Source organism: Chionomys nivalis, chromosome 12 (assembly GCF_950005125.1).
Source record: "Chionomys nivalis chromosome 12, mChiNiv1.1, whole genome shotgun sequence".
NCBI classification, from domain to species: Eukaryota; Metazoa; Chordata; class Mammalia; order Rodentia; family Cricetidae; genus Chionomys; species Chionomys nivalis.
In genome coordinates, this window is record NC_080097.1 from 48,004,020 (window position 1) to 48,020,945 (window position 16,926).

The 16,926-nt window shown below is 40.0% G+C and overlaps 1 protein-coding gene across 3 annotated transcripts in view; it reads left to right on the forward strand.

Annotated features, from left to right (window-relative positions):
• Window positions 1-16,926, forward strand: part of Fzd3 (frizzled class receptor 3) — a 70,576-nt gene that overhangs the window by 42,305 nt on the left and 11,345 nt on the right. For 2 of the 3 annotated variants that reach the window (XM_057785807.1, XM_057785809.1), the window contains 2 exons: window positions 7,648-7,796; window positions 9,920-10,153. In XM_057785807.1, the coding sequence (XP_057641790.1) occupies window positions 7,648-7,796; window positions 9,920-10,153 (383 nt within the window). Of the gene's footprint in view, window positions 1-7,647; window positions 7,797-9,919; window positions 10,154-14,290; window positions 14,304-16,926 lie in introns of all 3 variants that reach the window. The other variant, XM_057785808.1, reaches the window with a different exon arrangement.

Here is a 16,926-nt window from a genome sequence, read left to right on the forward strand (position 1 = left end):
TGAGAAGTTACAAGCTTGAATAATGAGAGACAAGTTTGTTCTTTAATCATTACATTTTATTTTTTATTTACTTAAAGGTGGACAGTGAATAGTTATGCAGCAGTCATTGGTAAAGGTACCAGAACCCAAGTTGAACTTTGTTATAGTGGGCCACACTGGCTCCTCTTAATTTTATAAGAAGTAATTACCTTAAGATGACAGTCACTCTGTTTAAAAGACAAAGATTATTTATAAAATGTTTGAAAAGTAAATTTATATTGATTTTCTTCCAGTGATCAGAAGAAAATCTGGGGATTGAAATTCTACTTTATTATACATTTTTCACAGCAGCACAAATAAATTGAGATTTAGAGAGGAAGAGAAATAAAACGAAAGGGTAAACTGCCAACAGCTCCTTACTTGCCCAACCTTGTGTTGCTTTAATTTAAAGCCAATGCTTTCCTGAAAGGAACAAATTATAGTTTATAGGCCATGCCTGATGTGTGTAGTGGTTAGCATTCCCTGGCTGCTTCTTCCTGGCTGCGCTGCGGTGCCTCCTCAGACAGGAATAGTTCTCGGTGAAACTTGCTGCCACTCTGTTCCAAGGCTTGCTAGTCTCTCTGTGCTACATTATCTTAATTACTATAGCACAAGTAATTGACTTTTCAAAGTGTAATAAAAGTAAAAGCTGATAAAGCAGCATAATGTAATTAAGACGTGTATAAAAGTTGTAACTCGAAGCTTCGATTCACAAACTGGTGGCTGAGGGTGTGGCTCAGTGGTAGAACATTTGTCTGAGCACACAGAAGGCCCTGGGTTCTGCCGTCAGTCCCCAAGAAAACAACAAAAAATCTCCACTCTTTGTTACTTGTATAACAGTCTACCTGAACCTAATAGTTTATTTTCTTTCTCTTTTTAATAGTATATTTTCATATGGCCTTATATGATTATGGGTTTGATGTAAGTCAGTGATTTGTGATTAACATACTTTAAAAAATGAAAGCTAATCAAACACAGTATGTATCTCCATTAGAAAAATACAGATTTTGCTTGGTAAGGAAAAAAGAACCAAGAGCCAAAGATTCTGCCAACCTGATTCAAAGCAAAAATCTCAACAACAGTTTAGGCTACCAAGTAATGTGAATATACCTTAGATTCCTTTTAATACAAGGCTTTCCCTCCTTTTTTTTTTAATATTTATTTATTTATTATGTATACAATATTCTTTCTGTGTGTATGCCTGAAGGCCTGAAGAGGGCACCAGACCTCATTATAGATGGTTGTGAGCCACCATGTGGTTGCTGGGAATTTAACTCAGGACCTTTGGAAGAGCAGACAATGCTCTTAACCCCTGATCCATCTCTCCAGCCCCCTCCCTCCTTAATATGAATAATTTTTTTTCATTTACTTAAAAAGAACTTAAACTCATGGCTTTGTTAGATTATGAATCTAATAGAAAAAATAAGATACAGGTGAATGTTTTCCACATGTGCTTCAATAAAGCCATATAGTAGTTCTACTGGCTAAAATTAGAGTGCTTGTGGAGATCAGGTGCTTAGAAGATAATGCCATATAGGTTGTTTACAGCTAGTCAGGCTATTCCAAAAAACAACAACAAAAAAACAGGACAGCAATCAAAGTTGATGCAGGTGTCTCCTTTCTCTGGGATTCTCCTTGGTTTCCTAGGTGACAAGCCAAAGGAATACATCGATGAATTTAATTAGGGTAATGTGTTCATGAGTTTTAAATGTCAACTTGATGCAACCTGTTCTAGACCACAAGGGAAGAGAGTCTCAAGGAGGGATGGTCCAGATCCGGTTGGCCTGTGGCTATGTTGGTGGGGAATTATCTTAATTACAGGAAATGATGTGGCTTCGCAGACCCAGTCTGCTATGGATAACACCCTGGATTTGGGCCTTAGACTATGTAAAAGAGAAAACTTGCTGAGCACCAAGCAGGATGCATTCCTTATTTCCCTGCCCCTGACTCTGGGTGTGATGTGGCCACTTGTCCTTTGTTCCTGCTGCTGTGGCTTCCCTAGAGTGGTAGGCTGTAGCCTGTTTGGTGAACTAAAATAAACTCTCTGTCCCAAAGGGTTTAGTTGTTGTTGTTGCTGTTGTTCTTTTATTTTTGTTTTTGTTTGTTTTGGGGTTTTGGTGGTTTTGGTTTGGTTGGTTGGTTGGTTGGTTTTTGTTGTTGTTGTTGTTTTGCTTGTTTTTGGTGAGGGTATTTTATCACTTCACCAGAAACAACTTAAGGCAGGTTATATTTATAACATCAGAAAGATTCTGGTGTTTTTGAGAACTTTATAAAAGAAAAAAACAATGTAGTTAGTGCTTCTCTTTTTTTCCCCTTTACTATATAAGGATCGATTTATTTTTCAAGTTTGTTTTCTTTAAGAAAAACTATTAATTCACTTCATTATAGAGTTATTTTAAGTAAAATTGAGCATGTATTCTTTTTCCTTTATTTAAGTATGTTTATTTGATGGGCTTTGCCCTGTGTATCATGTTTATATACTACAGACCGTCAGTATTTTTGTGTTCTCTGATGTATAACCAGGTAATGCATTCTCCAGCTCTTTTCTCAGTCATAGGGAGGCTCCTTTTAGAGCACTCGCTTGACCTCCTCCCCTTGGTGTCTTTGACTTCTGCTCCAGCACTCACAATGCATATTTCTTGAGTCACTGTCTTGCTTTACCCTTACCATCCACAGGTGCTAACTTGTCTCCCCTGGAATTGTGGGTTTTACTGGAATCTTGTAATATACTATTCAGTGCTACATCCCTGCTCTCCTTCAAATCTCCTGTGTGCTGCTTGCATGACTGATGGTTTTTGTGGTTGCTTTGGGTATTACTGATTTTGTTTTTAGCACTCCTTCCCTTTAATTTAAACATTTCTGTTCTGTGAGTAATGTTGATTTATAAAAGACAGTATTGTTCAGCATAAAACACTAGAGGAAAGAACTTGGGAAATAGGACCTCCTGTCTGTCTTCTGTCGCCCCCCCCCCACTTCTGCAGTCTTAATTTTCCCGTGTTTTAGACATGCGTCTTAGCTTAATTTATAACTCTTAATATTTCTCCTGAAACCTGCTTCCTATATCTCACCCCAGGCTCCCCCCCACTCCCTGAGTGGTATTTGCATTCCCCAGTTGCTCAGACTCTTAATTTGGAGGCATCTTCGAGCCTTGTCTCCTCTCATACATTGCATTCTACCCACTAGCTTTGTACGACCTCCACTCCCTCCCTTGACCAAGTGTTCATCTCCTTGGGAAGTGGCCTTCTGAGGGCACTCTTACTCTTCCACAGCTTGTTTCAGCATGGAAGCCAGAATAATCTTTTGAAAACACGAGTGAACTTGGTTGCCTCTTTGAACAAAGCCCTTCGATGGCTTCCTGTAGTACTGGAATAAAATGTGTATTCTTACCATTGCCTATAGGACCAGACATCCTTTGGTTCCTGCTACTTCTGTGCCTGTATCTCCTGCCATTCTCCTCCTTGCATGCTTGGCTCTAGCTGTCTTTAGCTTTACTGGCCACTTTGTTTTTCTTCAAAAGTAACAAATTTTCCTTAGGATTATCATTATCATTGTTGCTGTTTGAAATACTTTCACTCCAAAACACACCCTCAACCCCTACTTAATGTGTCATGTCTATGGAGAGACCTTAGCCATTCTAATCATTTCTAAACCCTCTCTATCATTTCATACCCCAACTCTTCTCTCCTTTGCTCCTTACCTTGCCTTAGTTGTTTTACTGCTCCCTAAATGCCTAAGAGTTCGTTTCCTTGTATATTAGCAGCACTGTACTGTACCGCTCCCTAGAATGGAAATTCAACAAGGACGCAGAATTTTCTAACTCATCTTCTGTGGGACATAGCAATACTCAAAATTTGAATGACTGGAGATGCAAATAAATTTAACCTTCAGGTGGATCGTTTCTCCTCCCATATTTTGACTCCATATCTATAAAATGAAGGGCCTGCACAGAGTCCATGAGTATTTACTCCAACTTCAGATGATCATTCCCTTATAGTCACAAGTTCAAGGCACTTAACTTTTCAAGTGATGTTTTAAGACACATTGCTCAAGCCAGTACTTGACAGCCACAGCACTTCTAGGAATTATATGACTTCTATTGAGCTCTCCCAGTGCACTTCCATGTTTGCAACTTGACCAGTTGTATTTTCTAAGGTTATTATCCATTGTCTGCCTCATTGTATTATTATTTAAGTTTCCTTATTATTATTTATGTATATGAGTGGTTTTGCTGTGTGTATGTCTGTGTGTATGCCTAGTGCCCACGGAGGCCAGGAAGGAGCATCTGATTCCCAGGAATTGCAGTTATAGACTGTTGTAAGCCATCATGTGGGTACTAGGAATCAAACCCAGGCCCTTTGGACCAACAGCCAGTGCTCTTAACTTCTGAGGGATTGCTCTAGCCCCTATTTGTATTATCCAATTAAATCACCTCTCTACAGTTAAAATATCTTTTTCTGATCAGTCCTCATTTGAGCATTCATTGACTGTAATAAAATGTGATTTGAAGCATATTTCTTAGCCACGTCATTCTTGCTGTACTCCACCTCTGTGAAATTCGCCTTCCCATCTCTTTCTCTGGATACATACAACCATGGTCAATGTACATGTTAATTGGCTTGATGAATTTCTAAGACATGGAGAGGACAAGAAAAGTAGACATAAAAATTAGTGTCTCGTTATGCTGTAGTTTTCCCAGCCAGGGTGTTGTGGCACACACCTGTAGTCTTAGTACTTAGGAAGTTAAGGAAGGCAAATGTGTGTGGTAGCTCACCCATGCACTGTGCACTCAGGTGGCAGAAGTTCAAGGCCAGCTTGGGCTTCAGAGTGAAACCTCATCTTAAAAGAACAGAGGCTTGGGCTGGAGAGATGGCTCAGAGGTTAAGAGCATTGCCTGCTCTTCCAAAGATCCTGAGTTCAATTCCCAGCAACCACATGGTGGCTCACAACCATCTGTAATGAGGTCTGGTGCCCTCTTCTGGCCAGCAAACATACACACAGAATATTATATACATTATATATATATATATATATATATATATATATATATATATATATATATATATATATCAGAGGCTTCTGGGAGGTGGTGGTGATCTCAGCACTCAGAAGGCAGAGACCTGGTGATCTGAGTTCAAGGTCAGCTTGGTACACAGAGCAGATCCCAAAGCTACGTAGAGAAACTCTCTGGAAAAACAAAGCAAAACAAAACAAAAACCCACCAGATGCTGTGGAGCCAGAGGGTGAGGGAGAATGAATGTGTGTTAGTTCAAGGGTATCCATGTTAAAAGACGTTGTTTCAGAAGAAAACATAAATAAAAAGGTTTTCAGAGATCAAGAGGTTCACAGACTATAGGACAATGCCTAGAATTTGCCCTTTCCAAATCTTCATTGTCTGTTATCTTAGAAAAAAAAAACTTAGGTGAATATCTTCCTTACTGCAGGACTTTTCAGAAACATCAGCAGACTAATGTAAAGATTCTTTAAGAGGGGAATATAGTCTCCAAGTTTTATTTCACCACAATATCTTTTTTTAAGCTTTATTTTTGCTTCTGGGTGAGTATATGCCACGTGTGTGGGTGCTTGAGGAGACCAAAAGAGGGTGTCAGATCCTCTGGAGCTGAAGTTACAGGCACTTATGGCCACTTCCTCCCCAGCATGGGTGCTAGGAACTGAAATCAGCAGGTTCTCTTAACTGCTGAGCCATCTCTCCAGTCTTATATGGGAGACTGCTGTGCTCCGTGAGACATAGCATTGAACATTTGCTAGGTACAAGCATTGTTGTAACTATTTATTGTCATTCTTTATGAAATAGACGTTTGTTCCTTAATATTTCAAGAAAATCTTCCTTTAAAAAATATGTTGTGGAATTGGAAAGACGGTTCAGAGAAGTGGCTAAGAGCACTGCGACTCTTGCTTAGGACCTGGGTTCAGTTCCTAGTACCTACATGACAGCCTATAATCCAGTTCCCCAAGATCCAGTGCCATCCTCTGGTCTGTGTAGGAACCAAACATACAGTGGCACACAGACATGCATGCAGGGAAAGCACCATACACATAAAATAAGCAAATATTTAAAAACATACATTGAAACTGGGCATGGTGACACACACCTTTAATCCCAGACTTTGGGAGGCAGAGGCAGGCGGATCTCTGAGTTTGAGACCAGCATTGTCTACAAAGCAAGTTCCAGGATACCCAGAAATACACAGAGAAACCCTGTCTTGAAAAAACAGCAAGAAGAAAATTGGTTAAAGCAGCAACAGCCAGAATGCTAGCATAAGTAAAAGACAATAAGGAGTATTGAGTGCAAAGTTGAAGACTACCAGAGGCAAACGTCTCCAGAGTAAGGCAGGAGTTTCCCCAGCAACAGCAGGACTTCACAGACAGTGGACTTTCAGGTAGTAACTGATATTAGCATCACTGTATGTCCACTCAAGGTTAATGGACAGAGATGTTTTTAGACAAATGTTTGGCATACCCTACCGCATTGTATTAATGGGAAAAGAAGGGAACCTGAAGGGAGAAGTCATAAGTAGTTCTAGGCAGAGTTAGTAATTATAATATTTTTGTGATATCTGAATATTTCAAAACTAAATAGCTGTGGAAGGGAGCACTGTCTTGTGAAGAGGATGTGTTGCTGAATAATTTTAACTGTAATCTTTTTTTGGGGGGAAGCTTTGGTTTTTGAGTTTTTGAGATAGGATTTCTCAGTGTAATGGTCCTGGCTGTCCTGGATCTTGCTTCGTAGACAGAGATTCACCTGCCTCTGCCTCCTGAGTGCTGGGATTAAAAGCGTGAGCCACCACCACCAGGCTTTAAAGTGTAATTTCTTCCTAATAAAACCAAGCATAAGTAGCCAGGCGTGGTGGCACACACCCTTAGTCCCAGCGCTCGGGAGGTAGAGGCAAGTGGATCTCTGTGGGTTTGAGGCCAGCCTGGTCTATGGAGGGAGTCTGCATCAGTCAGGGAAACACAGTGAGACCGTATATAAAAAGTTTTAAAAGTATAAGTATATGTTTAAATACATATGTATTTACTGAGTAACACTCATGTGTTGAGCACTACTTAAGGCCCTGGAAATTAAACACTTGGAGAGTATGTGAACCTTCATCTTCATGGAGTTTACATTTCAGTAGTAAACTACACATTGTTTTTAAAAGGCACAACTAGCACAAACAGGTCTTGCTGGGAAAGAAACAGTCTATGAAGAGGTGTTGGATGGGTAAGAAATAGCTGATGAACAATGTTAAAGTGAGACAAAATGTAAGGTGAAAGAACATTAACAAAGCGAGACAGAAGGCTAGAGCATCCCCCTTACTAGCAAGATACAAAGTGACAGGTGACAGGATAAGAATTGGCAGGCTCACAGTCATGCGAGTGTCTAGTGTATCTCTGCTAAAACTTAAGAGGTGTACAGAAAATTATTCAAGAATATAAAAGATCGAGGGTCGGAGAGATGGCTCAGCTAAGAGTACTTGCTGCTCTTTTGAGGATCTAATAAAATTATCCATAGAAATGAGGATACTAAGTTTGTAACTTAATTTCACTGTTGTCTGTTGTGTTTATAATTTCTATACTTGCCTTTAATAGATACACATATGTAAGGTGATTTTCTTTCCCTCCCTGCAGGTTACTCAGATGAGTCGTCCGGACCTGATTCTCTTTCTGATGAAGTATCTGATGGCTCTCATAGTCGGGATTCCCTCTATATTTTGGGTTGGAAGCAAAAAGACCTGCTTTGAATGGGCCAGTTTTTTCCATGGTCGTAGGAAAAAAGAGTAAGTTAACGAGTTCTCATAGTATTAATAGCCCTTGTGCGCACGCATGTGTGTGTGCATACGTGCCTGCGTGTTGGACTGGGAGAAGTATTGTAATAAGATTGTGACTGTCAGCCATGACTAGTAACATTCAGCACAATAGCATGACTTTAAAATGAAAAACTAGCTGGACACAGTGGCACGTGCCTATAATCCTAGTTATTGGTTAGGCTGAGGTGGGGGATTAGGAGTTCGAGGCCAGACTGAGCAAGAAAGGAAGACACCATCTTAAGTAAAAACAAACATAAATAAACAGACAACTGAAAATTTGATTTTGGTTGAGTAGAGCCATACACATGCTTCCTTGTTCTAATCTTTAATAAGGAAGGAAGGCCAAGCATTGCAGAACATTCAAAGTATGAATTTCTTGAAATTGAAAACAAATGGATGTTTTTTCTCTTCCCATTTACCTGGCCTTCCTTACTCCCTTGTGAAGGTTGAGATGAGAAAACTAAGAGCAGCTTGAATAATTGGCCACAGCCACACAGCTGTTCAATGTGAGAGGTAACTTTAGCTTCTATTTGAGGTTCTCCGTTGCTTTTCCAGGTCTATCAAATGTGTGAAAAGTTAGACTATTGCTCCATTCTAATTTAGTGCACATTAAAAGTTTATAACCTCAATTCCTTTCTTTTATTTAATTGTAGTTTGAAGCTATTAAGAAAGTTAATTAAGAATAATGGTAATAGATAGCATAATATTCCTGATTTTAATGAAAATATTTCTAGTTAGCCAGGTGGTGGTGGCACACACCTTTAATCACAGCACTCGGAGGGCAGAAGTAGGCCAGTGTCTGAGTTCAAGGCCAGCCTGGTCTACGGAGTGAGTTCCAGGACAGCCAGGACTGTTAAACAGAGAAATCTTGTCTTAGAAAAAAGGAAAACTCGTAGTTCTTGGTGTTTTCATTAAATAGGATGCTGCTTTTGAAGAAGACGTTTTTTCTGTAAGAACTCACTCATGGTCTGTTGATGATGCCAGGAATGCATCAAGTGGATTAGAGGAAGAAGTGTAAAATACTCATCAGTTACCTGTCTTCCACTGTCAACCCAGTGCCGTAAACAACAGGAAATTTTAACAATCCTGTTAATTCAAAAACTTACACATACTTTCTCAATATATGCTGAAGTCTTTACATGTTGGGGTTGCTTTTTTTTAATTAAGTCATTTAATTTTAACTTTAACTGATTCTCACAGACATTTTACAATGATTTAATTAGATTTTTGTTAATTCAGTTATTGCTTTGTTCATCATAATACACATCTATCTACTGTCCATCCCTTCATAACTTTTAAAAGCCTTTACTTTTGATAATTTGCCCCTTTAAATTGTTTATGACTTCATTGAATATTTGCTTAATTTAATTCTTCCTAATACTTTGTCCTAAGGTTGACCACTCAGGTGTGTTCTAACACTAGATGACTCTTCCTGACACCGAGTCAAGATGGGGCCTTAAGCTGCTCTTGCAAGTTAAAGTTGTATCCAGTTACCGTGAAGTCATTATTACTACTGCAAAGCATGAAAGAAAACTTTTCTTTCTTATAGTTATTTTTTAAAGTATTTTGGAACCTAAAAAAATGATGGGTGTCGTTAGCTGCAAGGGACCTTTTAGAAATAACCTGTCAGCCTTTATTTCGTAGATAAAATGAAGGAAAAACAGGATAGTAACTTCCTGAGATCACCTGTGTGCTCACAAAATTGGAACTACAACTACAATCTTGATTTTCTTACTCTAACACAGGCTCTCTCACACCACTTTAGGGCAGAATGGCATTGGGTTTGTTTTGTTGTTGTGTTTTGACACAAGGTCTTATGTAGGGTAGGCTGTCTTTGAACTTGAAGATAACCTTGAGCTTCTGCTCCTTCTATCTCAGCATCCCAGATGCTAGGATTATGGACATCAAGCCCAATTTTTGACAGAGATTTTTGTTGTATTCTATTCTCTGCCAAAAATGTTACTCAAATTGGTCCTAAAGACATAATTTGGGGACCAATTAATTTCAAGACTGGCACTAACCAGTATTGCATAGCAGTATTGTTGTTGATCTGTAGGACTGTTTGTATCTTACACTTCCTGTTGTGTGTGTAGGATAGTGAATGAGAGCCGGCAGGTGCTCCAGGAACCCGACTTTGCCCAGTCGCTCCTGAGGGATCCAAATACTCCTATTATAAGGAAATCAAGAGGAACTTCCACTCAAGGAACATCCACACATGCCTCTTCAACTCAGCTGGCCATGGTGGATGATCAAAGAAGCAAAGCAGGGAGTGTGCACAGCAAAGTGAGCAGCTACCATGGCAGCCTCCACAGGTCACGTGATGGCAGGTAAGTTCTGGGAGCAACTTAGTTTATTATCTGTATTCAGTTAGGATCACAATAGTTCAGAGACAGTCAATTCTGAAATAGAAGTGGAACATTATTAAGCGTTTTAAAATTTTCTGGTTATAGTTGTCCCAGATTATGGGACTTAAAGCCAATCAAACGGCTTTGGAGCAGCATGGTGTTACTGTTACACAGAGAAACCCTGTCTTGAAACCCCCACACACACACACAAAATAAATAAATAAATAAATAAAAGAATGTGGATCTGGGGAGCTCTAGAGATGGTTTCACAATTAAAAGTATTTGCTGTCCTTCCTCTGAGTTCAGTTCCCAACACCCACATCAGAAGCTCCAAACCATCTACAACTCCAGCTCTAGAGGATCCGACACCTCTGGCCTTCATAGGAACCTGCACTCACAGGCACACACCCACATGCAGGCACGCACATACACATATGAGAAAAATAAAAGGCAGTCTTAAAAAGAGTGAAGATCAAGGATGATAAAACTTAGTTTCCTTACGCATAAAGAAGAAATAGCACTAGCTACCCCTTCGTTAATGTCATAGAAATTCAGTGAGACAATGTGCCTGTTCGCTAGAAACACAGCCTGTCTCAGAGTCAGAGAGAAGTTCAGTTATTAATGTAAGTAAGCACGTAAGTAAAGTATAAGCATAAAACAAAATATATCCCAGGGCTGTGCAAGTGCATTCTTAAGGAGCCAGATAGTAAATGCTTTAGGCTTTTTAGTTAAAGTGGCAGCCACTGCTCAGACCTGCTGTGGCAGTGTGCACTCAGACAAGCTGCATCTCAGTAGCCTTAGTTATAACCCGGAGGAAGCAGAGGCGACATTAAGTCAGTTTGTCAGCCTACTATTGTGTGGGGTGCTTGGGTTCAAACCAGGGTTTGAGCATATTAGATGAGGATTTTCTCACTGAGCTACATGCTAGTACCCAGCACCCAGCCCTTGTTTATTAGTGGAAGCAGAGACTAGAGTGACTCTGATACCATGGAGAGCAGTTCAGAAAATGCTTCAGAGAGAACTTAAAGGAAGCCTGGCTGTGGGATCTCATTAAATTTGGGGTTGGGATATTAGAGCTAGAAACTGCTTAAGAGCTGCCACATGAAGTCATTTGAGAGATAACAAGCGTTTATCAGAGAATAGAGAAGCAGTGGGGAGAGAGGAACAGATGACTTGAAAGACAGATTTTTCTTTAAGAAAATAAACGTAAGTGTTGGAAAAATGGGGAGGAGATGGGATGAGCATTGCTGGGGAGGTTGTAAATTATTCCAGCCACTTGGAAATCAGTATGGAGGCCTCTCAGAACACTAAAAATAGAACTGCCTTATGACTCACCTACATATTCCTGAGAAGATACCCAAAGGGATCTAAGTCAGCATAATGTAGAGATACTCCCTGCCTTAGTTACGTATTCTATTGCTGTGAGAGACACCATGACCATGGCAACTCTTATAAAGGAGAACATTTAACTGGGGCTGGTTTACAGTTCAGAAGTTCAGTCTATTGTCATCATGGTGGGAGTATGGCAGTGTGCAGGCAGACATGATACTGGAGAAGGAGTCCTACATCCTGCAGGCAGCAGGAAATAGACTGTGACACTAAGCAAAGCTTAAGGAAAAGAGACCTCAAAGTGTGTCCCCACACTTCCTCCAACAAGGCCACACCTACTCCAACAAAGCAGACTTCCTAGTAGTACCACTCCTGTGAGCTTATGGAAGACAGTTACATTCAAACTACCACACCCTCTACCTAGGCTTATTGCACCGCTGTTCAGAATGGCCAAGTTGTAGAATCAGCTTAGATTTTCATCAACAAATAAACATATAAACAAAATATAGTGCAAGTGCACAGTGAGATTTTATTTAGCTATAAAGAAGAAAAGGTCATTCTTTTGCAGGAAAATGAGTGGACCTGCTGATCATCATAGTAAATGGAATAAAGTAGATACCAAAAGATCACTCTTTTCCCCTCTTATGTAGAGCCTGTAGAGTGTGCGTGCATGCATGCGTGTGTGTGGTCAAAATGTGTATAAGCTGCTTTAGGAGCTCAGAGAAGGGCACCATCTACCTCATCATGGACAATCAGAAGCAGCTTCCCAACAGATGGCACTTCTGCTTTAGAGTTCAGAGGGAATGAATGACAAGGGAACAGCATGCACAGAGACAAGAACAGGCAGATAAGTCTCAGTGCCTAGTGTGTATTGGGACTTCTAAGAGATGCAACCATGATAAGGGTTTAGGTTTCTCTGACAGTGAAGAGGCCGTTGCAAGACTTTGAGAGCTAGGGTAATAAATTCTGATTTAAATTTTAGAACAGCATGAGAAAGGAGAGTATAATGAAGCTCTTGATTTGGGGTCTTCATGTGAGATGCTGACAAGGAGTTAGGGAATCCATCTCTTGGAATGCACTTTATCCATGAACTCCTGGTGATGTCATTGACATCCTAGCCTCATCCTTTTCAGTGACAAATAGACATTATTATAGTACTGTGTCTATATATGACATTCTGTGCATAAAAATAAAGAAAGGTTTTTTTTTTTTTTTTTTTTTTTGGTTTTTCAAGACAGGGTTTCTCTGTGGTTTTGGAGCCTGTCCTGGAACTAGCTCTTGTAGACCAGGCTGGTTAAAGAAAGGTTTTAATTTCTACATCCTAAGAGCATGGAACCTTATAGAAAAGGTGCAATATATATGCATGAAGTAGAGTGATGTGGGTGGGGTCTATTGAAGGCACATAGGACTCCCCCACACCCAGAGCTAGAGGGCAGATCTCAGAGGTTCCCGATTACATTGAAACTAAAGTCTAAACAAAGATTTCCATAATCCAAAAGTCATCTCATGAAGACTTCCTTCTGCTTCAGCCAGGCTTCACTGCGTGATAGTGCTGTCTGCGGCCATCTCAGTATCTCAAGGTACCCTGGCCTGGGTCACAGATTCCAAATACTCACCTGGATTCTCTACTTGGATAATTATTGATCTCTGTACTGTGTACACCTACATTTAAACATCACTTCAAAGAATAAGTAATTGTTAGTTAGATGAGAGGATAGCTGGCATAGAAAGTCAGGAGGTAGAAGTTTGGGATGAGTGACTAGATTGGTACGTAGGTGACCTAGCAGTGGAGAGCCATGGGGTAAATAATAACACACTACTGAAACTGTCATTGACTTCATGTAGATGAGTGGTAGTCAGTAGTAAAGAGAATCAGTGTGTAAACCATCGCGTTCCCACTAACTCTGCAGTGCCCACGTTATATTTTTACAGCAATGGCAAAAGTGACCATCCTGATAATTTGTCTAAAAATCTATAAAACTATGTTTTATATACAATGCTGTATAAAATTTGTATTTTCATATTGTATAGTATATAATCACATTGGTTTAAGTGACTTTTGAAAGATACAGAAATTTGACAATTCCTACATATATAATTTATATTAAACATTGTAATTAAACTTGTTTTCTGTATAGTTAATTCTTATTTATTCATGAGCAGAGTATGTTTTAGAATTCTGTGGATAGTCATGTTTATCAGATATAATTATACAATGTAATTTTTCCTCTGAAAATGTATTATTTGGAGGGGGCGGAGATAGTTCAGTCCTAAGGGAAGAGTTCAATCCCAACAGCACACATAAAAATGTCAGGTACAAGGGGCTGGAGAAGTGGCTCAGTTGTTAAGAGCACTGACTGTTCTTCCAGAGGACCTGGCTTCAACTCCCAGCACCCACATGGCAGCTCACAACTGTCTGTGACTCCAGTTCCAGGGGATCTGGCATCCTCACACATACATGCAGGCAAAATACCAATGTACATAAAATAAAAATAAAGTTTAAGAAATGTTAGGTGCAAATGGCACAGGGTTGTAATTCAACACTAGAGAAAGATTTTACTTTTATTTATGTGTGTGTGTATGTGGGATAGAAGAGGACGTCAGATTTCCTGGAGTTGCAGGCAGTACAAGCTGCCTGATGTGGGTGCTGTGAACTGAACTCCAGTCCTCTGGAAGGCCCCTTTGTATATTTTAAATGACTGAATGTTCTCTGCTCTCCTTCCTTTCCCCCTTTCCCTCTTTTCCTCTCCTCTCTTTCTCTCTTTCCTTCCCCTTCCTGCTTAAACCCAGGGCCTTGCACATGGTAAGCAAGTACTTTACTATTAACTGTCATTCCCAGCCACCCCTTTGTAGTGTGTGTGTGGTGTGTAGTTTGTGCTTATGTATGTATGTGTACATGTGTGTATACAATGTGTCAACATCGGATGTCCTTTTCTTTTTGATAAGGGGTCTCTCACTGAACCTGGAGCTCACGGATTTGGTTAGTCTAGCTGCCACTGGGCTCCAGGAACCTGTGTGTCTCTTCCTCCCCAGCACTAGGGTACTGGTTTACATAGCCTTGCCAGCTCTTGTGAGGTTTCTGGACATTGAACTCGGGTCCTCCTGCTTGCACAGCAGATTCTTTACCTATTGCACCATTTCCCCTGCCTCCCTGTCCCATTTTTTTGGAGATGGTATCTTGCTACATTGCCTAGGCATGCCTCAAACTTACCAGTCTTCCTGCCTCAGTCTCCCAAGTAGGATTAAGATATGCACCACCACACAGGACTTGTTTTGGTTTTTTTCAGTTACTTTCTATCATTACTAGAACATTTGTTTTTTTTTATTTGCTGTATTTATTTGATATTGATACTTAGGAAACTATTGAAAGGTAAAAGTTGGCAAGTCGTATATGATATTAGAGAATCTATTTAGTTTGAAGAACAATAATTATTTTGCAAAGTAGTAATTTTAAAATAGATTCTAACAAGCCCATTATGACATATTTGCATTTGCAAGCATTCCAGTTATTCTGTCAAAACATGCAGTAAAGGGGCTGGAGAGATGGCTCAGAGGTTAAGAGCATTGCCTGCTCTTTCAAAGGTCCTGAGTTCAATTCCAAGCAACCACATGGTGGCTCACAACCATCTGATGCCCTCTTCTGACCTGCAGGCATACATACAGATAGAATATTGTATACATAATAAACAAACAAACAAACAAATAAATAAATAAATAAATATTTTTTAAAAACATGCAGTAAAAATGTAAATGTCTCAACCGGGCAATGGTGGTACATGCCTTTAATCCCAGCATTCAGGTGGCAAAGGCAGGAGGATCTCTGTGAGTTCAAGGCCAGCCTGGTCTACAAGAGCTAGTTTCAGGACAGGTTACAAAGCTACAGAGAAACCCTGTCCCAGAAAAATAAATAAATAAATAAATAAATAAATAAATAAATAAATAAATAAATAAATAAATAAATGTCTCTAGGTTCTAAATATAAAAAAATAAATACATAAATTTAAGTGTTTGGAAACAGAGTAAGGTCTCTTGAAGCCCAGGTTAACTTTGAAATTCGCTATGTAGCCAAAGCTGAGGGATCCTTCTGCCTCTGCCTTCCTGTTTCTGGGATTACAAACGTGTGCACCATGCCTGGCTGAAGTGTTTACTCATTAATATGAGAAAATGTGAAACCATCTAAATATACATCTGTCCTGGGTCATTTTATGTCAGTTTGACACAAGTAGGGTCATTTGGAAAGAGAGACTCTCAGTAGAGAAAATGCCTCCATAGGATTGAACTATAGGCAAGCTTGTCAGGCATTTTCTTGATTAATAATTGATAGGGGAGGCCTAGTCCACTTCTGGTGGTACCACCCAGGCAGGCAGGTGCTGTATAAGAAAGAGGCTGAGCAAAGGATGAGGAGTAAACCAGCAAGCAGTGTTCCTCCATGGCCCCCACACCAGTTCCTAGCTCTAGTTCCTGCTTTGAGTTCCTGCCCTGATTTCTCTGGATGATGAAATAACCCCCTGATCTTGGTGTTTTATCAATAGAAATCCTAGGTAGCATCTTTATTAAGTTTTCCTTTTGCCCGTCTTTGTCTCCTCTGTGAGTGAAGAACTAAAGGTGTGTGCCATCGTGTTTGGTCCCTAAAATAGGTTTTTAAATGATTGTTTTCAAAGGACTTCTCTATGTTAAACTCTGAAGTTGAATGAAGACGTCCATTGGCAAGCACTACTATAAAATTGGATGGCCACCTCAGCAGTGTTCATGATTTTCTTTCAGATCTTTTAATTTTACAAATAGCTTACCTTAAGTCACACCATATTTTTTTTTTTTTTTTTGGTTTTTCGAGACAGGGTTTCTCTGTGGTTTTGGAGTCTGTCCTGGAACTAGCTCTTGTAGACCAGGCTGGTCTCGAACTCACAGAGATCCGCCTGCCTCTGCCTCCTGAGTGCTGGGATTAAAGGCGTGCGCCACCACCGCCCGGCCACGCTATATTTTAATAGGGTAGGAAAGTGATTTTTTTAAAGTGGTAGCTAACTCTTCAACTGCTTATAATGATTTATTTTGATGATTGTTAGAAAGGGAATGAGCTGAACATGGTAGCACACACCTTTAAATCTAGCTCTTGGGAAGCTTAGGCAGGAGGATCTTTATCAATTCAAGGCCAGCCTCGTCTACTTAGTGAGCTCCAGAACAGACCTGGCCTCAAAAAGAAAGAAAGAAAGAAATGCAGGGGTGGGAAGGGCTGAGACTGGGGTCATCGCTCCTTTCCCCATCACTGCAAGCAAAGCAGAGGGACAAAAACCAAAATAGTTCGCAATGTTCTGAGTTTTTTTTTCTTTTGTTTTGCGGTGCTAGGGATGAAACCCATGGACTTATATCTAGACCAGCCCTGTACAACTGTGCTGCATCCATCCCTTGCCCTTGGTGTTTGAAGCAGG